Source organism: Zalophus californianus, chromosome 1, assembly GCF_009762305.2.
Source record: "Zalophus californianus isolate mZalCal1 chromosome 1, mZalCal1.pri.v2, whole genome shotgun sequence".
NCBI lineage: Eukaryota > Metazoa > Chordata > Mammalia > Carnivora > Otariidae > Zalophus > Zalophus californianus.
The window spans coordinates 90,387,889-90,414,050 of NC_045595.1; the positions used below are offsets into that span (position 1 = coordinate 90,387,889).

General features: G+C 42.9%; 1 protein-coding gene across 1 annotated transcript in view; it reads left to right on the forward strand.

Moving 5' to 3' along the window:
- Positions 1-26,162, forward strand: part of LOC113916747 (serotransferrin-like) — a 56,050-nt gene that overhangs the window by 13,164 nt on the left and 16,724 nt on the right. Inside the window, 16 exon segments of the mRNA XM_027583617.2 lie at positions 239-416; positions 1,645-1,799; positions 3,382-3,472; positions 4,067-4,105; positions 5,466-5,624; positions 8,835-8,979; positions 10,271-10,335; positions 13,325-13,509; positions 14,722-14,911; positions 17,411-17,419; positions 18,676-18,682; positions 20,177-20,250; positions 20,253-20,423; positions 21,158-21,252; positions 22,105-22,182; positions 25,798-25,880. Of these exon segments, the coding sequence (XP_027439418.1) occupies positions 239-416; positions 1,645-1,799; positions 3,382-3,472; positions 4,067-4,105; positions 5,466-5,624; positions 8,835-8,979; positions 10,271-10,335; positions 13,325-13,509; positions 14,722-14,911; positions 17,411-17,419; positions 18,676-18,682; positions 20,177-20,250; positions 20,253-20,423; positions 21,158-21,252; positions 22,105-22,182; positions 25,798-25,880 (1,724 nt within the window).

Consider the following 26,162-nt stretch of genomic DNA (forward strand, 5'->3'; position numbering starts at 1 on the left):
ACCAGGGGGACAGGCACGGAAACATATCCTGTGAAATAGGTTGTTGCATGACTGCAAAAAGGCTGGGAGTGGGGATGGTGCCGGGTGGGAAAGAGCAGGTTTGACTGCCCTCTCTCCTGGAATCTTGAAAATTTCATGGTTTTAATTTCATTTTCTGGGGGTTTTGTTTTTCCTCAGTCCCCTTTTGCGGCCTTCCTTGCTGCTGTAGCCAATTACTATTGTGTTTTACTACACACAGGAACATTATGGCAAAGACAAATCTAAAGTCTTCCAGCTCTTCAGCTCTCCTTTGGGGAAGGACCTGCTGTTTAAGGACTCTGCCGAAGGGTTTTTGAGGATTCCCCCTAAAATGGACACGTGGCTGTACCTGGGATATGATTATGTCACTGCTCTTCGGAATCTAAGGGAAGATGTGCGTAAGTACTGGGGAAGGATCATGTAACCTTTTGGAGCCTGGAAACCTGTTTGGGGCAAGGACCAGCAATAGACTCTTTCCAGGTACTAAAAGCCCAGCCTGACATTTCTTTATTCACCCTGCCTTCCTGCCCAGTGTTAGACTGATGCTAAATGGTGTCAGTCATCATGAGATGGGCCTGGACATCACCAAAAGGCATGAAAGGAAATTCATGCTTAAAATGACTTGGATTGATACTAGCATTATTTCCCTTGTGTAAATCAGGGCTACCCTACCCACTTTGTGAAGCCAAATAGCCTGTCACAAAGTAAGTGAAATAGAATAAAATTGCTACAGACTTGTACATCTGCAGCCAGTATTATGATCAGCATGTGCCATAGTGAAGCTGGAGCCCTGGACAGGTTGATCCTGCTCCTGAATTTCCTTGGGTCATTGAATGTTTGCTTGATTATTCATTCATTCAACAGACAACTGTGCTAGGTGCTGGGCGTGCAATGGTGAGACAAATGTATATTAGATTCTGCTGTCATGGAACTTTCTCACCAGTGGAGAAGACAAATGTCCAATGAATAGTCACTCCACTGAATGATTGATTAAAAATGAGAGATTTGCTCAGAATAAGGGAAAACAAACTCAACAGAACAAAATATCATGGTCTGATGAGACCATGAAAACAAAGAAAAATAGCTCCTGGAGCTGCAGTAAGCCTTCCTTGAGGAAGTGACTTGAACTGAGCCCAACAGTCAAATAGATGTCCATTTACTCAGCAGACATTAACTGCACTGACCATAAGCCTTTGAACAATGAGGGTGCTGTGGAGAGTAAGATAGGCACAGCCCTTGCCTGGGCTGAGCTTATGTTCTCCTGCAGGGAACAGACAAAAAACAATGCACAAATAAATAAGAACAACTCAGGTGGTTAAGTGCTATTTCAAAAAGAAGAAGGAAAAAAAAACAAAACAGAACCAAAAACAGCCTGAAGTGATTGAGGGTTTGGGAGGAAAGTTGGCTTCTTGGAAGAGATTATTTTAAGCCATACCTAAATGCTAAGAAGCCAACAAAGAGATTGTTACTGCCTTTGTTTTCTAAGATGATGAATTCCTGGAACGGGACCTGTTTGTATATTACTGGCAAATCCCAGCATTTTCATAAAGACAATTAGTAGCATTCATAACCAGCAGGAACTTCTGGGGCCTCAACTGAAATCCGGCTGTCTTTCTTATGCCCTAGGCCCAGATACCCCAAGGAATGAATGCAAGAAGGTGAAATGGTGTGCAATAGGTCACCACGAGAGGGTCAAGTGTGATGAGTGGAGTGTAAACAGTGGAGGGAAAATAGAGTGTGAAACAGCAGAGTCCACTGAAGACTGTATCGCCAAGATCGCGGTATGTCACTCCTGCCCCCGTAGGGCAGCATTTCTGCCACTGCTGCCGGCCTGTCCCTATGGCTGAGTGAATGTTCTTAGGGCTGATATAAGAACCTGTTCCCAAGGAACCTTGCCCTCATGTGGGAGCCCAGCCCCACAGGAGCTTCAGTACTTTTGAACTTATGGATCCGAAGGGCTCCTTGGGGCTCTGTTTCCTCGCAGTATTAGCACATGGTGGAGGGCACTCTGAGCTGTGTCTGCTTACAGGAGGCTGGACCATGGTGTGGGTATGCCTGGGACCCAGGGTGTGGCATAGGTGTGACAGGGCTGTGCTGATTGTGTAAGCAGGTAGAAGTTTAGCTTTGTTGATCACAAGAGCATTCCATGTTTGCTTTTAGAGTTTTGAAAATCCTGAATGATATAAAAAAGAAAATGAGAAGTACTTGTAATCTTCTACAGAGAGAAAATCCTGTTAAATGGGATCATATCATATACACAATTTACTATACTTTTTTTCACATATCTAGTTAGCTTTTCCTATGTCCCAAATCATTTTTCGAAAACATGATCTTTTATTTTTTTATTTTTTTTTATTTGAGAGAGAGCGAGTGAGAGAGCGAGCACAAGTGGAGGAAGGGGCAGAGGGAGATGGGGAGGGAGAAGCAGACTCCCAGCTCAACAGGGAGCCTGAGGCAGGACTTGATCCCAGGACCCTGGGATCATGACCTGAACAGAAGGCAGACACTTAACCAACTGAGCTACCTAGGCACTTGGAAAACATGATCTTTTAATGTTGTAATCTATTTTGTAGTGTGGATGTGATGCAATCTATTTAGCCATTTGTCCATATTATCTATAACATCATTTAGTCTGTTTCTGTCTTTTTTGCTGTTATGAATTATACTTGCATGTTTTACATTGGATGAATCACACTTGCACTTGTACTTTTTATCCAAATAGTTTCCCACATATTTGATTACTCCTTTAGGGTGTATTCCTAGAAAGTAGATTTCTAGGCCCAATGGAAAGCTTGGCAATCTTGTGGAATTTAAGCATCTCTATAATTCAGGGCTTCTAAACCTGAGAAATAGGTCATTCAAGAATATTTTACTCATTCATTAACACTTTGTCTACACCAAGCACTGAAATAGCACTCAGCCACATGGCCATGATTCAGGGCTAGAGCCCCATCAGGAGGCGCTCTATGCCACAGACATAGCCTCGTGTCCCTGACTCCACTCATCTGTCTTACAAATAAGCACTCCTGGTGTCAGAAAGTTGTTGTAGAAATGTCTCTGGGACAGTGTATCCTATGAGAGGACAGGAGGATTAACTGTGGGTCTATGCTCCTAAAGAAACTAAGCAAGGAACCCGAAATTAATCCTTAATTCATCATGGTTGGGTGAAAATGAGAGTACATTTTATTTTCTCTGCTGGGTGTTCCTGACTGATAGATCCTTGGGGCTCTGGTACAGCACCTGCCATCTCCTGGGGCCTCTGTGGCCTGTGCTGGGAAGGCTGCCTCAAGGAAATGGCTGGAAGAGCAGGCAGGACAGGAGATGGCCTCTTTTCACCTGCTGTAATGTGCTGTGTCTTTGCAGAAAGGAGAGGCTGATGCCATGAGCTTGGATGGAGGCTTCATCTACATAGCGGGCCAGTGCGGTCTGGTGCCTGTCCTGGCAGAGAACTACCGTAAGTGGAGGGGGTGCCTCTCTGTGCTTTATTTCCTCTGGGCCAGGGAGAGAGGAGATGGGAAAATCATAGCCTGATTTACACCACATTGGCCAGAAAGCTCTTGTTTACTGAGCACCTCCTACTTCCTAGGTTCTGGGCTCCCTCATCTCTAATCCCCACAGTCACCTTGAAGGATAGAATCTTCTACCATACCTTCCACCAGGTTGATTGGAGGCTTTGCACTGGGAAGTTCCAGCTAAAAGTGACCTCTCTGCAGAGGACAGCTGGGATTCTCAGCTGGGATTCCTGGCAGGTCTTCTTGCTTCCCAAACTCACACTTCTGGTGCCCTGGTGCAGGGATTCAAGTATAGTTGGCAGGGACCACTGTGGCCACAGGTCAAACAGAGCAGGAAACTTGAAATTCACACTTTTGAGCTAAATTCCAGAGGCCAGTGAGCAAAAGTGAATTTGTATAATCCAGACAGCCTGGACTGTTTGGGAATTGGTGAAATGTAGATTGTCTTCCTGGTTCTTTTTATTCTGAGCTGCACATGGGAATGGCATGACTTCCAATGAATACATGTTTAATGACTTCTTCATTTTCTCCTCCAGAAAATCCAGGCTATAATTGTAGCAGCACAGCAGAGGAAGGTGAGTTGTGATTGGTAACCTCATGAGTTTAATTCTTATTGCTTTTGGGAAAGGGTAAGGTATGTTTAAATTCAAATCAAAAGTAGGTAAGGCAATGGAAGAGACCAATTTTCAGAATGCAAAAGAACCATAGAAGGATGATAATTGATAATATGGTTAATCTTTTATACTTGCCATGACTTGCACATAGGGTTTCTCATTTAATCCTGTAAGTGGGTACCGTCATCCCTTAAGGATGCCTAAGAGGACCAACAGCTCACAGAGGTTACAAGTTGTCAGGCTTCCTATACCCAGCAAGCAAGTTCACACCCTCCTCATCACTCCCAACTGCTTCACATTACATAAGGCCTGCACAGTTTTAGATGAGAGTTACACCAGCCAAGGAGTCTTGCTTATATGTGCCTGGCAGGGCTGAGCAAAGAGGCTCACATAGGCAGATGTCTAGGAGCATGAAATTACCCAGCCTCCCAGCCCAGGCTGGGCCCAAGAACCCAGGCCAATCTGGCTCTCAGCTAGTGCTCTGGTGGGGGGGTGGATCTGAAAAGATGGGACAGGAACGAGATAGGAAATCTTGCCAAGGTGATCACGGGGTTTCAGAGCCCCAGTGCTAAGACCTGTCTGGTCATTTTCCAGCCATTAGTGTGGAAGTCTGTCCTTGTGACTTCCCCTATTACAACCTCTCAGCCTCTCCTCCTCATTCTAGGACCCAGGCTCTTTAGCTGAAAATAGAAAGACTTGTTCTTGCTCCATGGATGATAAGGCTTCTCTGTTTTCTGCTGTAAATAGTTGACTAAATTAACTAATTTAAAAAGTTGAAATCATGGGTTGATCTATTTGTAGTTTTAAGAAGTAGCATGCATTTTTCTGCTAAAGATGGCAGCTGTCTGGATTTTGAATTTCTACTTCACATACTTATTTTGGTGCAAACCTGTATTCTCCATATCCCAAAATACATGGCCAGAAGATTCCCTGTAATTTATTGGTCATTTACAACTCTTTCCTAATTGTTACTGTATAAAATTTTGGGAGTCACCCCCTGCTCCTCAGTATCCATTTCTCTGATATTCCACAGTGGAGGGTGAGTTGCTGGTTTATAACTTTTGTAGTTTTAGGCATTTAGGGAAGGATTATACACCAGACATTGCTCTGATGATGATGTTTTCTTACTATTTTAAATGTTCAGAATAATCTCCATCTGACAGAGTGACTCAGTCAGTTTTTGGGAAGACCCTTTCAAAGACAGAAGGAATGATTCAGGGTAATTTTGCTTTCATAGGGAGATGGCAGGCTTTGATTGTAGACTCATACTCTGGAGGGCCCAGGGCTGTTAATACTTTCTTTTTTGGTGTCTTTCTTGTAGGGTATAAAGCTGTGGCCGTAGTTAGGGCATCAGCAGATGAAACCCTCACCTGGAACAATCTGCAAGGCAGGAAGTCGTGCCATACCGCAGTAGATAGAACCGCAGGCTGGAACATCCCCATGGGCCTGCTCTACAGCAGGATCAACCACTGTGAATTTGGTAAGTGAATCCTGGGAGGGTGCCGTGATCAGGACCAGGCTGGAAAGAGGTGTTCTGGGAAAAGAGTAGTATGGTAGAAAATGCTATGGCCCTGGTTCTACAGTCCTAAAATTTGGTTAAAGTGAACCTCAAAGAGATAACTAAAAGAGATGCTGGGGTTGAGAAGCTGAGTCAGAATGGTTCTTTTTGGCTCCATAAATGGCTTCAGTAAATATATGTTTACTTCCATCTCCCATGAAAAGAACCAGGTGAGCAGTCTATTCCTGATATGGTCATTAGAAGCCCAGGCTCCTTCTCTCTTTCTGCTCCACTATTCTGAGCATGGGCCTTCTGTCTTCAAGGTCAACCATGGTTGCCATCACATCCATAATCCAGGCAGCCTGGATCATGTCATCTGTGGTCATTTTATTCAAGTATATGTCATCTACGGTGATTTTATTAAAGAAGCTATCCAGGACATCTAAATCAGTTGCTTCAAGTAACTTTTCATTGCTCAAAACTCAGGCACATAGTCACACTTGGGTTGTCAAAGAGGTTCAGGAATGTCATCTTTTATTTGGGCATGTCTCTGTCCCAAATAAAGCTAGATCTTTGTTCAAAAATTAAAAATAGAATGACCATATGATTCAGCAATTTCACTTCTGGGTATTTAGCCAAAGGAAATGAAAGCACTAACTGAAAAAGATATATGCATCCCCATGTTCATTGCAGCAGTATTTTTACTATAGCCAAGATATGGAAACAGCCTGAGTGTCCACTGATGGATGAATGTATAAAGAAAATACAGAATTAACTATATATATATAGAATGCATAAAGAATGCAAAATAGACTTTTATTCAGCCATAAAAAGGGAAGAAATCTTGCCATTTGTGACAACATGGATGGACCTTGAGGTTATTATGCTAAGTGAAATATATCAGGCAGAGAAAGACAAATATTGTATAATCTCACTTCCATGTAGAATCCAAAAAAACCCAAGCTCAAAGACACAGAGAACAGACTGACAGTTGCCAGAGGTGGGGGGGTGGGGAAATGGGCAAAATAGGTGAAGGGGCAAAAGGTACAAACTTCCAGTTATAAACTAAATAAGTCCTGGGGATGTAATGCACAGCATGGAGACTATAGTTAATAATACTGTACCGCATATTTCAAAGTTGCTAAGAAAGTAGATCTTTTTTTTTTTTAAAGATTTTATTTATTCATTTGAGACACAGATACAGAGAGAGAGAGAGAGAGAGAGAGCATGAGCGGGGGGAGAGGCAGAAGCATGCTCCCCGCTGAGCCAGGAGCCCAATATGGGGCTTGATCCCAGGACCCTGGGATCATGACCTGAGCCGAAAGCAGACACTTAACCATCTGAGCCACCCAGGCACCCCAAGAAAGTAGATCTTAAAAGTTCTCATCATAAGAAAAAAATTTTAGGGGCGCCTGGGTGGCTCAGTCGTTAAGCATCTGCCTTCAGCTCAGGTCATGATCCCAGGATCCTGGGATTGAGTGCCGCATTGGGCTCCCTGCTCAGTAAGGAGCCTGCTTCTCTCTCTCCCACTTCCCCTGCTTGTGTTCCCTCTCTCGCTGTGTCTCTCTCTGTCAAATAAATAAATTTTTAAAAAAATCTTAAAAAAAAGAAAAAACTTTGTAATGATGTATGGTGATGGATGTTAACTAGACTTATTGTGGGGACCATTTTGCAATATATTGCAACATCAAATCATGTTGAACACCCGAAACTAATATAATGTTATATGTCAGTTGTATCTAAATAAAAAGTAATGGAGAAAAAATTAAAAGATTAAAACAACTAAGACTTTGTTACTAAGGAACAAGGGGTTCCAAATGGCTGTTGGGTGGACAATCCCTCCCACAGGCTTTCTAGGTAACGTGAGCATGTGGGATCCTGGGATCTCTTTAAGGTCTTGGCAGGCTCACTGAAGTACTGCCCAGCTCCTAGGCCCCTTTAAAGGGATGGGCATCAGTTTATTTTCTGTGTCCTCTGAATATCTTCAGGTATGAAAACTCTATGTGTCAGTTAACCACAGACAAATGTTTCCTTTCTTTTTTTTTTATTAAAGATTTTATTTATTTATTTGAGAGAGAGAGAGTGAGCAAGCAAGAGAGAAAGAGAGCACATGAGCGGGGGGAGGAGTAGAGGGAGAAGCCGACTCCCCAATGAACAGGAAGCCTGATGTGGGACTTGATCCCAGGACTCCGGGATCATGACCTGAGCCGAAGACAGACGCTCAACTGACTGAGCCACCCAAGCGCCCCAGACAAATGTTTTCTAATGGTTATTTACATGAGCTTTCTCCTTGCCACCTCCAAATATGTGCAACTGCTTTAAAAGGAGAAGTCTCTAGGGACACCTGGGTGGCTCAGTTGTTAGGCGGCTGCCTTCAGCTCAGGTCATGACCCCAGGGTCCTGGCATCGAGCCCCGCATCGGGCTCCCTGCTCAGCAGGAAGCCTGCTTCTCCCTCTCTCACTCCCCCTGCTTGTGTTCCCTCTCTCGCTGTCAAATAAATAAATAAAATCTTTAAAAAAAATAAAAATTAAATTAAAATAAAAAGAGAAGTCTCTAAAGACAGTTAGGAACCAGACAAGACCTGTGTGGGGACTTGGAAATGAGACCACATTTCTGCACTGGGGTATTCTCTGACACGAGAGGAAGCAAAATGTGGCTGGGGAGATATCCAGAAAGCTCTGGCTCCTTACCAGCAAGGGCACTACCTCTGCTTTTCTGAGCCTCCTGGCAATTTCACAGCCATGGGAGAACAGCTGAGCTGTGAGTTAAATCCCCTAGCCCTTAAGTGGGTTCGGAGTTTTAAGTTCTATTAAAGTCTCTTCTGAAAAATAGCAAGGGAAGGAAACTTCTGGAAATAGGTAGCACAAGCTTGAGGAGTGAGACCTCCACTTTTATCCTTTTTATGTCAATTTTTATGTAATTTCCCTCTCTTCTCTCTTTAGATAAATGGTGACACTATAGCGTGTCCATGGAATGCTTTCTACCTGAATTGTAATGGTCTACTAACTTCTATTCCCAGCCTCAATTAAGTTTCTTTTTAAAGCCTACAGGCTGGCAGGTCCTGAGTTGGTGGCAGGTCACTGAATATATTCCACCTATCCTGGGCCATACGCACCTGTTATGTGTTAGATGAAGGCTACTCATTTTGACTCACTTAGGAGGAGCTGACTTCCTCTGGTCCTTCCGTACAGATAAATTTTTCAGCGAAGGCTGTGCCCCTGGGTCTCTGCAAAACTCCAGTCTTTGTGCTCTGTGTATTGGCTCGGAAAAAGTTCCAGGAAAGGAGTGTGTTCCCAATAACCATGAGAGATACTATGGCTACACAGGGGCTTTCAGGTGAGTCTTTTAACCCTGACCCAAATATAATAAACCCAGTCCTGACAAGATTTCTTTTTGGGAACTAAGGTGAGATTCTTACGTTCCTGGCCTGTTAGTCTTACATGTGTTAGGGTGCCACAGTTAGCAACTCTCTGTAGAACCCTGTGTGAAGGAGCATCCAAGCCCCTGCAAGACACTCTCTCCAGACTGGCAGTACAGTGCAGATTAGAAGTTCTCAAAAGGGGGTGATTTCCCCCTCAGGAGGAAGTTTGGCAGTGTCTGGAGTTGTTTTTGATTATCAAATGGGGTTGGGTGCTACTGGTATCTAATTGGTAGAGGCTGCTAGACATCTTACATGCATAGGACAGCACCCTACAATAAAGAATTGCCTGGCTCAAAATGTTACTATTGCCAAGGTGAGGAAACCCTGCCATAGTTGAATACAGGAGTCAGGGGTCTGGTTCATGCTCTTCCATGCACCTCTGGGGAACCTAGAGCCAGCCATACTTACCTGGAAATATACAAAAGTAAAGAACATGATTTCTACATTCCCAACTGCAATTCTATTTCATGGGATGTTTATTACTTTTATAAAGACACCTGTGTACCTTATGACCTTATTACTTTTTAAAAAGATTTTATTTATTTATTTGACAGAGAGAGAGAGAACAAGCAGAGGGAGCAGCAGAGAGAGGGAGAAGCAGGCTCCCCACTGAGCAGGGACCCTAGGATTATGACCTGAGCCGAAGGCAGATGCTTAACCAACTGAGCCACCCAGGCACCCTGACCTTACTACTTTTTAACTGTCTTTTCTGATTCAGGCTAGTGTTAGTTCATGAGTCCCTCAACTGCACAATGATGGTGGTATTGTAACTGAGCTTCTCAGTAAGTGAAGGAGAAAACAAAGGTTATCCTAATTCTCCAATTAGAACCACCTTGTGAGTTTGTGCAAATACAATTCACAGTCCACAAGTTCCCAATTTTTACAAAGTAGAGTGTAAGGAATCACCTTAATGGGAAACTTCTCCTCTAATATCTCTACTGATGCCAGGGAAATGCTGTAGCTCCATTGGAGAAATGCCAGAATTTAGCACTCAGTGTGTGGGAACTGAGATTGTATAACCACAAAGCAATTGGAGGTTTTTTCTTGTCTTATTACTTACATGAGTAATATGTAAGATTAGTGATAGAATGGGAGTCACAATTGCTGATATCAAATGGTTAGCCCTGGGCCTACAAGCTGACCCTCCTGAATGACACATATGTCTCTGACCTCCTCTCTTCTTTCTCCCTGTCTGGCACTCTGCAGGTGTCTGGTGGAGAAGGGAGAAGTGGCCTTTGTGAAAGACCAGACTGTCATGCAGAACACTGAAGGTACATTCACATGCTCCTCTGTCCCCACAAATTGGGGTTGCTGGCCTCATTTATGCTTAGGATGCCTTTGTGGACATGTTATGGCCTCAAGTCCAGAGCTCTGATTCTCAACCTGTTTGTTCAGTGAGGAGAGAAGTGTTTACCTGGGTAGGCAGAACGGTGAGGACTGTGAGGTTCTGGTGGTCCTGAATTCTCTCCCAGGAACCTTCCCATAGGTGTAGACATTGCCTTTCCCCTAAATACTTCAGAGCACATTTCCTAAGAATGAGGACACTCTTACATACCTACAGTGTGATCACCAAGATCGGGAAATTTATACTAACATGGATTTAATACTCACTGTGTTCATAGTCCATATTCAGATTTGGTGAATTATCCCCAAAAGGTCCTTTTTAACTATTTCCTATATTTCTGGGCCTAATATATATATTCCAAATATATTCTAGGTCCACTGAAAACACTTAGAGACAATAATACACCAGTGGGAATAGTACACCAAGATCTTGGTTTCTAGAACCATACTCTGATAGAAGGAGCCAGGGCCCCTTAGAAAAAATAGATGATTCTAGGGCTGGGCAGGAAAAATATAAGGTGAGCCTGGAACATCGTGCTGAAGATGTTGGGATATGTCAAAATATACAGGAGCCTTTTTAAAGCCCTCCTACTGCCAAATCTGGGACATTTTGAGCACTAAAAGAAATAATAATGTTAGTAAGAATAAAGTAGGAATAAAATAGGAATACATGAGTCTATCCTGATTAAACAAATGAAGGTGAAGGGAAAGATCTTCCTTATTGTAGAACATGAATAAATGTAGAAATAATTATAAAGTTAAAAAACTATCATTTGGCAAATCATATAGTAATAATTGTTTCAAGCAAGAAGCATCAATGGGTACTAAAACTAGTGGGTGAATATCAGATGCTGTGACACTGAAAAACCAAACAAAATTTTTTTTTAAGTTGGTAAGAATGAGCATTCCACCTGTCCCCTCTGTATCACTAACTGCTTAGAGAACCTGCTACAGGCCAGGCAGATATTACCTCACTTCCTTTCTCATGTTCTTTCACCCAACCTCAGCACTTCCCAGCAACTCATCTAGAGTGAACTAGCTCAGCACCGACTCCTCCAAGAAACCTTCTCAGATGGCATCCATCCCACAATAGAATCTTCTGTCCCTGTGGCTAGTATTATTGAGTTTATCTCATTCTGTAATAAATTGTGGCCACAGAAACTCTTTTGAGCTCCTTTTTCCTACTCTTATATCCCAAGAGTAACTATAGGAAGTGGCACACAGAAGCTGCTAAGTACTTACTTGAAGGAATACTGTATTGGCTAATTTTTCTTTCTTCTCTCCTAGTATTTATGTTTTTTCCTTTAAAGGCTGTCCTTTTTCCTACTACCTGAGTGTTACCCTGAGATTGGTTCTTTGTTATCCCTTGATTTTTTTTTTTTGTACTCCTCTGAATAGGGCTTCTCTCTCTTGGCTTCACCTCTCTACCCCGCAATGACTCCAAAAGACTTACTCCCCGACAGGAATGTAGAGCAGAGGCCTAACCTCCCATCTAAATAACATCCCAGAGCCTCTATTTGCCATGTGGTCATTTTTATATACAAAGTTCACTGGCACTGCAACCTCAACCTCTGTAAGTCCAAACTCCTCATATTTCTCTCAAAATCCACTCCTCTTCTCAGGGCCTCTGTCCTTATTGAGGACTTTATCATATGCCCTGCCAGTCAGGCCTAGATTAGTCTCTTGATGGTCAGTACAGTGGTTAGTACATGTAACAAATGTTACACACCTAAAACCATGCCTCCTCCAGCCAGCTCTCCCTAATGAATATGTTCTCACCAAGCTGGTTCAGCTGACAGCATTTAAAGCGTGCTCTACAAAATATAAAATGTTATTATTATCTGTATCCAGAATTGGTATTTTTGGTATGTATGCTATTTTCCCCCTCCAAGAAGACTGTGGCTTACAGAGGGCATGAAACATAGTGTTGAGTAAATTCTTACATTATGAAGTGGAGCAGAATTGGTTTGGAGAGAATGATGGTGGGTTTCATTTGAAAGGAGCTGAGTTGGAGGGACTGGTAAGAAAGGGAAGGAGAAATACTAGAAGGTGAGCAAAGGTGTGTGTAGTTAATTGTGGGAGAGACACAGGCAATTTGGAGTTTTCTATTAAAACTGTAATTACATATTTGGGGAGAGTAGGCAAAGAGGTATTTTTATTTTATATATAATATACAATTTTGTGATAGTGAAGTCACATAGTAGTAGTTCAATTAGATAAAAAAATAAATGAAAATTAAATGAAGAAAAAGATTTGCAATCCTGCCTTTTAGATGAGAACTAAAAATTGGGAAAACATATTTGAGAATTGCCTCAGGAGGAAGGAGTTGAAACCCTGAAAATTGGTGAGATTTTCTTTTTTTTCAGAGAGAATACGGAAATGATGAAGCTAGGAGCTAAGAACAGGATATGCATCCGTATGCACAGAGGCATGTGCACATTTTCATGGGAACCAGTATGAGCCTGTCAGATTTAGAACACTGGTCCAGCTTGCAAAAGGGCCTCTGGTTAAGTTCTTTTGCTTACTAATGCCAGATGGCATCACACAGAGATTATCAGCCTGCTTAGAGGGTCACATTCTTCGTGTGCTAGAGTAATAAGTCCAGATGCTTTGGAATTTAGTAGAAATGAAGATGTTTTTGAACATCATCCAAGAATATAACTCACTTTCTCCTGGTTGGGTGGGGCAGTTTGGAAGGAGTGGTTGCTAGGAATTCCTGGTTGAGTGTGAGTTGAATCTAACCTATGGATATGTGAGTGTCTCTTCCTCTCCCCATCACTGTGACCCCAGTGTGTGTACTTCTGCTGGCCAATGGCCCCAGGTCCTTCACAAGTCAGTGGGTTGGTCACATCCCCTCAATGAGGGCACCTTAACCAAAGCTGTAAGCTGTGACTGACCCACCTTCTCTGTCCCCAGGAAGGAACACTGAAGGTTGGGCTAAGGATCTGAAGGAAAATGACTTTCAGCTGCTGTGCCCTGATGGCAAAAGGAAGCCTGTGGCGGACGCTAAGAACTGTTTCTTAGCCAAGGCCCCTAATCATGCTGTGGTCTCACGGAAAGATAAGGCATCTTGTGTTAGGCAAACATTACTTGAGCTGCAGGTAAGGACCAGCCAGGGCCTCCCATTCTTTCCTCCTGGGTGGGTATGGATGATTTGGGGGAGTTCAGTGCTAAGTGCAGCCCATACTCAAGCATTTCCTTTCTGGAAACTAGGATCGGGAGGCCAGTGGATTGTGGAACTGGATTTCTTAGGCCCAGCTCTACTTATAACTCCGGGTCACTGGAGATTAGTTCCCATGTGATCCACCTGCTTTTGGGTCCACACATCTGCTTTCTTTCTCACCCCTGACCTTGCTCTGTGGTACCCTCATTTTCTCCACCTCTATCCTTTTTGAAAATGAAGGAGAGTGATCCTGTGTGCCAGTCCTCCATGATATAAGTCATGAAAGGTGAAATGTATTTCTCTTGTTTAGAGAATCTGATCTATGGACAGGTCAGACTGAGAACCATCCCAACAGCCAGAGAAACACAGGATCCCTATCCTGAGGGAGCTTATCCTCCGGGGAGAACAATCAACCCAGGGCCGGCCTTGCCAGGGAGGTGGGGGGTGGGGTGGAGAGGCTGCCTGAATATTCTAAGAGTCCTCTACCTACAAACACCACTTTCCCCTCAACAACAGCTTCCTGCCTGCCATTAGTTTTCTTTTTTTTTTAAATTAAGATAGCACATCTTTGTGAGTCCTCTTAAGGTAAATGATAATAATAATTAGCATTTAATGAATATTTCTTAGGTGCTAGATGGAATGTTAAACTTTTCATAATCATGATTTCACTTATAATCCTACAAGGCCTAGAGTTAAGCCTCTTGCCCCAGATAGGATCAAAGATGCAGTCAAACATTAAATTTAACAACTACCTGTACCACCCCTCATGGGGGGGGGCTCACATTTAATATCTTTCTTGACAGTAATACTTGGAAGGGACACACTTCTGTTTTCTCATTTCCTGGAAACAGTCCCCAAGGCCATAGCCAATGAAAGGGGGAAGGAGTGACTGGGTGGGTGGGAGGGACTTCCCAGAGGAGGTAAGACCAGGATGGACCCTATAGAGGGCCTGCTGGGGCCTCAAGAAAGCATGAAGCTGGGGCAAAATGGGTGAATGCCAGGTGAAGGAAATGGAAACATCCTGAGTCATCCTCTGCAGCTCCCTTTCTTCTTGGGGCTGGTTCCCAGCTTTTATCCCTCTCAACCCCATCCTTGTATTCTCAGCTGCTCACTGCCACTGGTCCTCATGCATTTTTCATCCATTTGACAGCCTTTGTTTGGAGGAAATGGAAACGACTGCTCGGGCAAGTTTTGTTTGTTCCACTCAAAAACCAAGGACCTTCTGTTCAGGGATGACACAAAATGTTTGGCCGAACTTCCAGACAGCACAACATATGAATCTTACTTAGGAGCAGACTATGTCAGGGCTGTTGCTAACCTGAGACAATGCTCCACCTCGAGTGAGTAGGGGGAGCAGCACGGGGGAAGCTGCCAAGCAAACACGGGGAGGGAGGGGGAGCAATTCTGGGTGGTGGGTAGATTAGGAGGAGTGGGCTGTGGCCCTCCTGGGATGAACAATGAAAATGGGCAAGATGAGATGATGAGAGAACACCGTAATCCCAGCACGTGTGAAAGCCTACTTATATGGGTAGATAGATGGTAAGGCAGACACAGGCTCAGGGCACTAAGGTAATGAACTGTCCAGACATGAAGAAATTCCATGTTATTACTAAGACCAAGAAGAGGTTGTATGTGCCCATGCCCATTGCTCTGCAGTAAACTCCTTTGTATACAGAGCTGCATCGTCCAATAAATACAGTAGCCTCTAATTACCTATGGTGATTTAAATTTAAATTAATTAAAATTAATCAAAATTAAAAATTTAGTTCCTTAGCCACACCAGCCACAATTCAAGTGTTCAATAGCTACACGCGGCTCCAGATAGGCGAGCAAACAGAACATTTCCATCATTGCAGAAAGTTCTTTTACACAGCACTACTCTTGTGAGCTTGAACAATGACAAGTTTTATAACCATAAAGTTGCCATACCTACTGCTCATCTAGAGCACTGGTTTTCTAAGCATTACAATACAATAAAACACACCTTTGCATTATAACTATGTTGGACATCATTTAAAGTCATTTGGAAGATGTGGGAGAAGAACATGTGAATGGAGGGAGATTGTGCTCTAACTTTTGTGTGCATATAAGTGAGCCATGGTCCTTAAAATACTGATTCCCAGGCCCTGGGGAATACTTATTCAGCAAGTCTGTGCCAGGGCCCCATAATTCCAATATAAGGAACGTGCTTACCCAGAGCCACTGCTGTGAGCATGTAGGTTACATTCACCTACACTACATCCTCCATAAGGGGAGAAAGTTTGGCTCTGCTATTCTCTGCTCCTTCTCTAGCCCCTAGCATGGAAACTGACATGTTCTAGGTGCTTGTTTTATTAGTTCCTCACCTCTCTAAGGAGATCTGAGAGGATAGTCCTACCAGACTCCTCCCAGCTACATGGATTTAGGTGTGGGAGCCCTGCCTATGAGACACAAGGTGGGGGATGATGCAGGGCAGGGAAACCATGTTACCATCCTTGGTGCATGGTACTGCCCAGAAAGACACAGGAGCTGTGCAGGCAAGAGAAGAAGACCACTGGGAGAATGGCCTGGTCCACCTATCAGACCCCAATGGGTCTGAGTGCTTTTATATCAGGCTTAACTATTCATTCACTCAACAGAAAATAAATATAGGTAGATTTTTGACTGTCCTACCTCTCTTCTCTGCCCCACAGAACTCCTGGAGGCTTGCACTTTCCACAGATCTTAAAATCCAAAAGGTGGAGCCATACCAGATGGAGAAGGGAGCTCTCGTGACCCATAAGCTTCCCTCTGGGTCTCACCGGCCTGAGTGGTTTGTTTGGTTTCACAGTTCAGCGGTGGTACCTCTGTAGAATATAAAATAAAAATTATTATTGGTGTTATCTTTTAAAAACTTCATTGTTTTCTAAATGTTTGGCCTGGAAGGATTTTTTTTTTAATACTATCTGACTAAATACATGTGCACTGAGCCCTTCCTTCAGAGCTCAATGTTCATCTGACCCTTTCCACAGCTTTGGTTGTGGTGCCACAGCCACACCTCCTGGGTACAGTTCAAGTAGAAATTCTTTCTGAAAGGGGTCTGCATGGTTATTATAATAGAATCAAGTGTATGTGGCTGGGTTGTGTGTGTGTGTGTGTGTATGCATGTGTGTGTGTGTGTGTGTGTGTGTGTGTGTTGCAAGGGAGGGGCAGGAAGGAGGATGCTGAGTGAGATATTGAGATGGAGTGTTCAAGGGAGTACAGAAAAAGAATATAGAGCAGGAGAGGATCAGTTGTCCTACCTCTCTTCTCTGCCCCACAGAACTCCTGGAGGCTTGCACTTTCCACAGATCTTAAAATCCAAAAGGTGGAGCCATACCAGATGGAGAAGGGTATCCATGAATCAGTTCCTGATTCTAGTGGGTTGGAAAAGTGAACCACTGGAACATCTGAAAATTATCGCTTGACCCTGATTCCCACAGTAATTCCTGCCCTATCTCCTTACCCTTTCCACGCCTCACTTATTAATGGTTGAAAACACAGAAACCAGTCTTTTGCTCCACTCACTTCCCTGTAGCTACCTTGGCCAAGGTCACTGCCCATCTGTCAACTATGAAAACCAATTTTAATTCTTTCAATCCTGACTCTGTTAACCGCACTTGATACGGCTGACCACTCACCAATCATGTGACTGGTGTCCCTGAGTCTGAGATCGTTTCCACTATGCTTTGGAGCTACTGGGAATAGAAGAGGGGAAAATGTGTCTGGTGAATGAGACATTTTAATTAATGGAAGAAAGGGGAAAAATCGTGTCACTACATTTATTTCATTGTAACTCTCCATTTGCTATTTGAATGAAGAAGCACAACACTTTCAGCAAGCAGTAGTCAGTATCTGCCTGTCCTTCCTCTGGATTCATCTCCACACACCTCCTGGAAATGTGTGTTTGTGCAGATGTGAGAGGACAAGAAGCAGCTGATCCTCTCCTGCTCTCATTCTTGAGAATGGCACTACCTTTCCACATTTCTTCTGTGCACATTTCTTCCGTCTTTACCCAGGAAACATACTGAAAAAAAAAAAGTCTGTGTCTTGTTAAAACTGTCTTTCTTTCATCATTCCCAAACTTCACCACCGAGGCAGAACTTTCTCATTCACATAGCTCTGACTAAAAATTCTTACACGGTGGGGACAGTCATGGTAGGTGTTCTCCCGTTTGGCCCTTCCTCCTTCCCTGCACTTTTAGCTCCTAGCAGAGGAATCAATGGTTATTATAAAGGAGCTCTGTGTGTGTGTGTATGTGTGTGATGCACATGGTGGGTGATGGATACAGAGCAGGGCTCAGGACAATAAGAAAGAAAGAAAAAGAGAATATGGTAAAATTACTGTCATTTCTGATAGTTTTAATTGATAATGCTAATTTAAAATAAAATAGTTGGTTTGTTTTCTTTAACCTCACATCCTAAACATCCTTTCTTAATCTGGAGTCCCTATTTGCCTACATTTATCAATGAAATGCCTGGAGAATGAATTGTACTATGTTAGAGCATAGAGTTAAGCATAAAGAAGCCCACTGCCTGGGCTTAATGGATAAATTCCTTAACCCCTATCTCGTTTGCCTCTGTAAAATTGGAATAATGGGTTGCTGTGAGGATTAAGCAAATTAACAAATTAAAATGATTTAAAACAGTGCCTGGAACGAGCAAGCACTCATTAATGCTAGCAATTATCAGCATTACCCATCCTCTTCTCCATCTACCAGTCTTGCTTCCATACCCATGCCCCTACCCCCACCTTCACCTCACTGTTCCCTCTGAGTTCACTTTTCATTCAAGCCCTCATCACAGGAGCCCCTCTGTTACAAGAGATGCTGCTGACCACTTCCAGGACATGTCTAACTCTTGTGTCACTGACTCTTCCTTCCTAGGCATATTGGTGGGTTCCTTTCTCCTCACTTTTCTTTCTGTCCCTGATTTTAATGACCATTTATTTATGCCTGAAACTCAGATGAAAATACAGCACCTATTGCTGAAACTTTACATCTGTTTATTCTATCACCTGCTTAATATAAGATTTTAGAACTCCCAGAGGCACCTGAAACTCAATATATAGAAAAGAGAGGCAATTTTCATTCTGGTTATGCCCTCAGCCCCAAAGTCCTTCTCTAATTCACTTTATGCACTCTGATCTTTTCAGTACCCCACACCAACTGCTTCAGATGCAGTTTTGGTAACTCTCCCATCTTAACTCAGCATACCCAATTAATCACATCCTATATATTTTCCTTCTCCACATCTTTCAAATCTGTGGCCTCCTTTCCGCACCTACCTCCACTCCTGGTTCAGACTCTCTGCATCTTTTACCAAAACACTGCAACAGCTCCCAGCTGGTCTCCCTGCCTCAGTCTTTTCCTCTCTCAAATCACCGTTCTCCATTTATCTGCCAGTCATCTATGTTACCCCCAACTGAAACTTCTTATCTCATTCTGGATGAAGTCTAGGTTCCTCAGCATAGCACACAATCCCTTCAGGTCCTACCTGCCAACCTTTCCTGCTTCATCTCCTGCCACTTCTGCTGAAATGACATCAGCTTAGGGACAGACTGCAAACTGGCAGCCCCTAAGTGGGCCACTTCTGGCCCCCTAAGGTGTTTTATTTTATTTTTAAAAAAGATTTATTTGACAGAGAGAGGCACAAGGAAAGAGGGAACACAGGCAGGGGGGTGGGGGAGGGAGAAGCAGACTCCCCGCTGAGCAGGGAGCCCAACATGGGACTCCATCCCAGGACCCTGGGATCATGACCTGAGCAGAAGGCCAGCGCTTTACGACTGAGCCACCCAGGTGCCCCACTGAGGTGTTTTATTTGGGCGACAAGTTTTGTTTTGTTTTTAATTCTTTTCATTACTTGCTGAAATCTGAAAAGTAGGTCATTTCCCTTTCCGGCGTCTCTGGAAAAACTGGAAGAACGGGCCACTTTGCTCCCCCATGCCTGCCTGGCAGAGTAGAGGCTGTCCACTCTGAGCAGGAATGACTGCTGCAGTTTTCAACAGCTTCACCCCCACGCACTGATTTTCCTAGCTGCTTCCCGCAATGTCGAAATCTCAGTTGCATCCCTAGATTTACCGTATAGGGACACTGAATTGCTCGTTTTCTTCTACACAGAGTACTCTTTCTCCTTTTACACGTGCAGAGGCTGACCCATCCCTCCATGGCTCAGTTCCCGTCACTTTCCTCCAGGAGATTTCTCTGAACCAATAACGGACTAGGAGTCCCTTTCTGTATTCCCATATCGCACCATAATCCTCGGCCACATCCCATGCCACATTATACTCAGATGAAATGTTTGTGCAGTGCTTGAGTTCCTCACGAGACTCACCTCGCGAAGAGAGTGACTGGAAATCCTCATCGAAGATTTCTTAAGCCATTCATTTTATTCATCCATCATTCCGTCAACACCCATGAAGAGGGCGGCGATATTTAACTCATTTTTTTTAATTTTTTTAATTTTTTAACTCATATCTTAAGGGATAAGAGTGTCACTCGTGAAATACCGCGAAACGCCGCTCATTCGGCGGAAACAGCGTGCAAGACAACTGCAACTCCCATCAGGACCTTCGGCATCCCGGCCCCTGAAGGAGGAAATATAACTTAGGAACTAACACTCCCGTGATGCTCCGCTTCGGACGCCTGCGCAGAGTCCAAGGCCACGTCACTTTCGCGGCGCTGGAAACCACGCATCTCCGCAATGGCTTCCGTGGATTCCCGGCGGTTGGCGAATGGAGGCAGTGTCGCCGGAGCCTTCCAGCCCCACCTAGACTCCTTGCGGCAGGAGCTGCAGCAGGGGGACCCCACACTGCTGTCAGCCGTGGTGGCGCTTCTCGCGGTGCTGCTGACGCTGGGTAAAGAGGCGGCGGGGTTCTGGACTTGGACTGGGCTTCTACAGACCGCGGACGCGGGGCGGCGAAGGCACCTGGGGGGCATCTAGAGAGGGAGACTCACCTCATATACAAACCTGCTTTGCTGCCTGAAGCAGCGGGAGTAGCGCTGCATTAAAGAGGATCCCCTGCGACCCTTGGAGTGACGTCCTGGTCCTTGGGGGCGCGGATTACTCTTCCTTTATCGGCCCCTGTAAGCGCGCGGTACCCGCCCTCCTTCTTTGCTTTCACTACCAAGACTCGCGGTCTTTACTCCCAAATTTGCGTCCTGGGCGTTGGGGATACACAGTTAATAAGACAAGATTGCACTTGAGAAGTCCAGAATGAGCAGACACGGAAAGGTTGACAGTTGATAGTGGCAGGCACTCAGTGGAGTCCCTAATGATAGAGTAGGCAGTTAGTTAGACATGAGCTAGAGGCAAGGACATTGATAAATAGGTTACACATTAGAAGCCTGGGGGCACAACATCACACATTTATGGGGAATCCAAGAACCCAGACCTCCATTCACTCAGCGCAGACTCTCCCACCGGTAACACTAACAGTAACGATTATAATGGTAAAAACAATAAAAATTAAGTTCCAGCTGAATGAGGTGTTCTGTGATAGACTTCTGTTAATTTCCCTACCCCAACCACCATACAGGTGTACTATTGATGATCAAGGCATAATTTTTATTGTTTTTCTCTATTCTACAGTGTTCTGGAAGTTCATCCGGAGCAGAAGGAGCAGTCAAAGAGCTGTACTTCTTGTTGGCCTGTGTGACTCTGGGAAAACATTGCTCTTTGTCAGAGTAAATGTTTTGATTTACACCTCTTCTAAAGTTGATAGGAAATGTTAGGCCATCCCATTATTCCTGTGAGGTCATAGTTCATTTTGGAAAGGAAGCTGATGCTCACAATTGGGGACTTAATTCTTGATTCACTTGGAAAGACTTGAAAAACTTGAAAAGGCTCTTGAAAAATTCATAAACTGGAATTTCTTGACCATTTCTATTTTCTTGCACGTGCCAGATACTGACATTTAGTCTTTATCCCACTTAAGGGTTTTATGTAACTACTTTCATGTAGTGGCCAAGGATGCTGAAGATATACAAGACAGTGATCTGTATAGGGTGTATAATTCTTGTGTAACAAACTCGTCTAAGAACTTGTCAAAGAAGTTTTTTAAAAGGTTGATTCTTTGACATATTGGGCTACTTAGCCATGTTTTCACTAATATTGAATCTGTTTAGTATTTTAAACGATTTTTTGTTATGGAGAATAGCAGAGGTTTTCTTATTATTCCTTTTGAGAGGATAAAGTATTTCCTTTCCACTACAGAAAAATAATTTGTAATCATTTGTGATGATTAAAAATGTTTATGGAAGTTTGGTGAATTTGGCCACTAACCATTTGAAACTAGGTTTTTGGTTTTTGTTTTTGTTTTTCATTGTGAAGAGGGGAATGAAGATGCAATGAATTAGATTTTTCTACAAGGAAAAAATAATATCGTCCTTTTCAGTTTTTGCAAGCAATATTCATTTGTTTGACCTGACCCATTGGAGAGATAGAACAAAATTACTCTCTTTAGGTTTGCTATTTATATATTTGTTCTGATCTTCCTCAAATTGTTTTTTTTGTTTGTTTGTTTGTTTTTTTTACAGTTGTTAACTGGCCTTTACAGAGATACTCAGACTTCTATCACCGACAGCTCTGCTGTGTACAGAGTCAACAATACCAGGGTAAGGGGTTTGTAGAATGTTGGGAGTCTGACAGTTTTACTTTACTTTGGTGTGTCAGGAAAGGACATTTGTAGGATGAATTAGTCTGGGGGTGTAGGTACCATTCATAGCTTATTTTTATGGATAAATAGAGTCCATGTGACAAATTCTGCTTTCAGCCATCCAAGCAGTGGTTTTAATCATGCCATCCCCTGTTTTATTGTACTTCATGCACACTGATGTTACATCACATTTTACTAGTTTTTGTTGCTATGTCTTCTCTTCAACTTTACCATGAGTTTTTGAGGGTGAGCATTAAACCTTTTCCTTTATATTTTGAATAGGTAATATATGTATATGGGACAAAAATTCAAAAGGTTAAAAAGAATATTCAGTGAAAAGTAATTTTGCCTTTCCTGTCCCTGCTAGGTCTTCTTCTTAGAGGCAATAACTTATTTTCCTGTGGACCCATCAGATAGTCTGTGCATATGCAAACATATCTGTGTATCTGTTAATTTTTTTTTTAAAGATTTTATTTTTAAGTAATCTCTTTACCCAACATGGGGCTTGATCCCACAACCCCGAGATCAAGAGTCTCATGCTCCACCAGCTGAACGAGCCAGGCACCCCAATTATTTTCTTTTTAACACTTGGTTCTGCCCACTGTTTTTTGTTTGTTTGTTTTTTAAAGATTTTATTTATTTGACAGAGAGAGACACAGTGAAAGAGGGAACACAAGCAGGGGAGTGGGAGAGGGAGAAGCAGGCTTCCCGTGGAGCAGGGAGCCCGATGCGGGGCTTGATCCCAGAACCCTGGGATCATGACCTGAACCGAAGGCAGACGCTTAACGACTGAGCCACCCAGGCGCCCCTGTTTGTTTGTTTTAAAGATATATTTATTTATTTGAGAGATAGAGAGAGTACCCATGCAGCAGGAGGGGGGTGGAGAGAATCTTCAGCAGACTTCCTCCTGAGCATGGAGCCCAACCTGGGGCTGGATCCTAGGACCCTGAGATCAGGACCTGAGCTAAAACCAAGAGTTGGGTGCTCAATCCACTGAGCCACCCAGGTGCACCATGTTTTGTTTTGTTTTTTTAACAGTGTGACTGATACCAGTTGGGTTGTTTTGTTTTTTCTCCCTCATTTGTACACATAGTACTACCTGGTTGATTTGTGAGCTACATAGTATTCCATTATGTGGCTGTACCATTCAATTAAGGTCTTATTTAATAAGAGCTCTATTAACATTTAGATTGTTGGTATAATCTTTTGCTTTTACAGTGTTACTTTGGACATGTGAAAGAGTATACATGAGTATATTTCAAAAATACCAGTAAGGAATAGTAAGGAATCATGAGAAGGACTTTTTATGTACCTGTGTAGCTCCAGAATGTGGATAGTGACTGCCAAGTTGATTGCAATGAATAATAAGTATTTGGTGAGTGGAAGAAAGGCTGGGGGGCTGGTTGGAGGGGTAGATGTATAGATGGATGAATGAGAATGGTTATCCTAGAGACCTTTTCTCCTTTTGTTTGCCCCTAGCCCCTTTTCCTGGTGCTTCCAGAATTAAACATTATAAACAAAGATAAAGAGACATTCTTCTAAATGTCTTACAGATATTTTTTGCTTTTTTCAATAATGGTACTCTTTCTAGCCCATTCCTTTTTAAATTCCCAAAATTTTAGATTTTGAAAGTTCAGGTTTGGGAGAGCTTTAATTCTTCGGAGACTTGTGCCAGATTTTTTAAGTGGGATATTCCAGGGTATACTTTAAACCTGTACTTTCCAGTGGAATAGCCTTGGCTCTGTGTGACTATTGAGCACCTGAAATGTGACTAGTCCAAATTGAGGGGTGCTCTAAGTGTAGTATACACCAGATTTTGAACTTGGAATGAAAAGTAAAACATCGGGGCGCCTGGGTGGCTCCATCGTTAAGCATCTGCCTTCGGCTCAGGTCATGATGCCAGGGTCCTGGGATCTAGCCCCACATCGGGCTCCCTGCTTCGCGGGAAGCCTGCTTCTCCCTCTCCCACTCCCCCTGCTTGTGTTCCCTCTCTTGCTGTGTCTCTCTCTGTCAAATAAATAAAATCTTAAAAAAAAAAAAGTAAAATATCAACGATTTCTTGATTTTTTTTTACTTGTTAAAAAAGATATTTTAGATATGTTGGGTTAAATAATATATATTATTAAATTAACTTTTTATTTTTTTACTTTTTTAATATGGCTTTTGGAAAACTTAACGTTACATATGAGACTTGCATATTTTTATTGAAAATGTAGGGGTGCCTGGGTGGCTCAGTCAGTTAAGCAGCTGACTCTTGATTTCAGCTGAGGTCATGATCTCAGGGTTATGAGATCGAGCCCTGTATAGGGCTCTGTGCTAGGCATGGAGCCTACTTGAGATTATCTCTACCTGTCCCTCAGCCCCCACCCCCTGCCTGCTCATGCGTGCTCTCTCTAAAAAGAAAAAAGAAAAAGAAAATGTAGAACAATCCTCCCTTCTTTTTTTACTCCTCCTACCCCCCCCTCATATGTTTTAGATGTAGTCTCTCTCTCTCTCTCAAGTTAGTAATATATCTAGTAATATGTCTTTCTGAATTGCTTAGAGTGGTATAGTGCTAATTATGAAATGTGGTAATGGGTCCTAACCTGAGATCCCTAGACTCTTACCAGTATTTTTTTTTTAAGCTAGCATACATCATATTTTTACCCATTAAAGACTGCACAGACTAAGTAACAGGTCATAATGAATTCGGCTGTAATTATGTTAGATCTGTGCATGATCCTGACTCCCTCCTGCTGAACTGTGGTGAAGACTGGCTATGGATAAGGTAGAACATCTGAGAAATGTTCCTGGACCTGATGAGTGTAGCAGGATTATACCCGAGAGTCTTACTGAGCATAACCACACCCACATTGAACCTGAGCTCAAGAAGGAAGGCCTGGGGTGAATAGCTCTTAAGTGAGTGTTTAATGAGTCAGCTCAGTACGGGCACAATACCTCCCTGTTTCAGTGATTGACATAAAATATTGGCAGTTGGAACAGATAAACGGTGGGTCTAGTCAGCAGATATTTAAAAATTACGGTGGACACGTAAAGGGATGTTTTGTTGTTACAGAGATTGGGGATCCCTGTAATGGTAACATGCTATATGATAAAATGTAGGTCTCCTGTTACATTATTTAGTTTGTGAATATTTACTACTATTTTCACATGTTTTTGTTTTTATTCATACTAATGTATTTCCCCAGCCTCAGGTGGACTGCACTTTTCCTGACTCCCCCAGACGGGGTCAGTTTCTCACGTACCCTTGGAACATTATCAAAGTTGTAACTTTACATTTATTTGTAATTTTACATTGTGTTGATCTTTCTGATTTTATTATAAATCCTGTTGGAACAGGGATTATGTCTGTTTGTGCTCACCGTTTAATCCCTGGAGCCTCTACTAATGATCTATAAATAGAAGAGGCTTTGTGAACATTTGTTTGGTTCGTTAATTAATTATGGTGAACATTTTTTTGATTCATTAACAAAATGGACCCTGTTCTGGTACCTGAAATCTTGTATGAGAAGTTTATGTTGTGAATGTGAATCAGGACCAAAATGTCATTTAATGTTATTGCTGCCATCCTTAGGCCACTAGCCTGACCTTGATTGATCTCCCTGGCCATGAGAGCTTGAGACTTCAGTTCTTAGAGCGTTTTAAGGCTTCAGCCAGGTAAGTAGGATTTGGAGTGAACTTGCCTGAATTTGTATATCAAGGCTACACGTACTTGCCCTGGTGGTATCCCCTCTATGGGGGAAAGAGCATGGACCCTGGGGACAGCCGTTTCTGGGTTGCAAGCCCACCTCTACTAGGATTTTATGAGGATTATATGAGATAGTGTTTGAAAGTGTTTCTCAAGAGTGTTTAGAAAGTGTTAACCTTCACCATGTTAGTAAATTTTTCATTTACTTTGAGGATAAATTTTAATAACATGTAGAACTATTAAAATCCGAA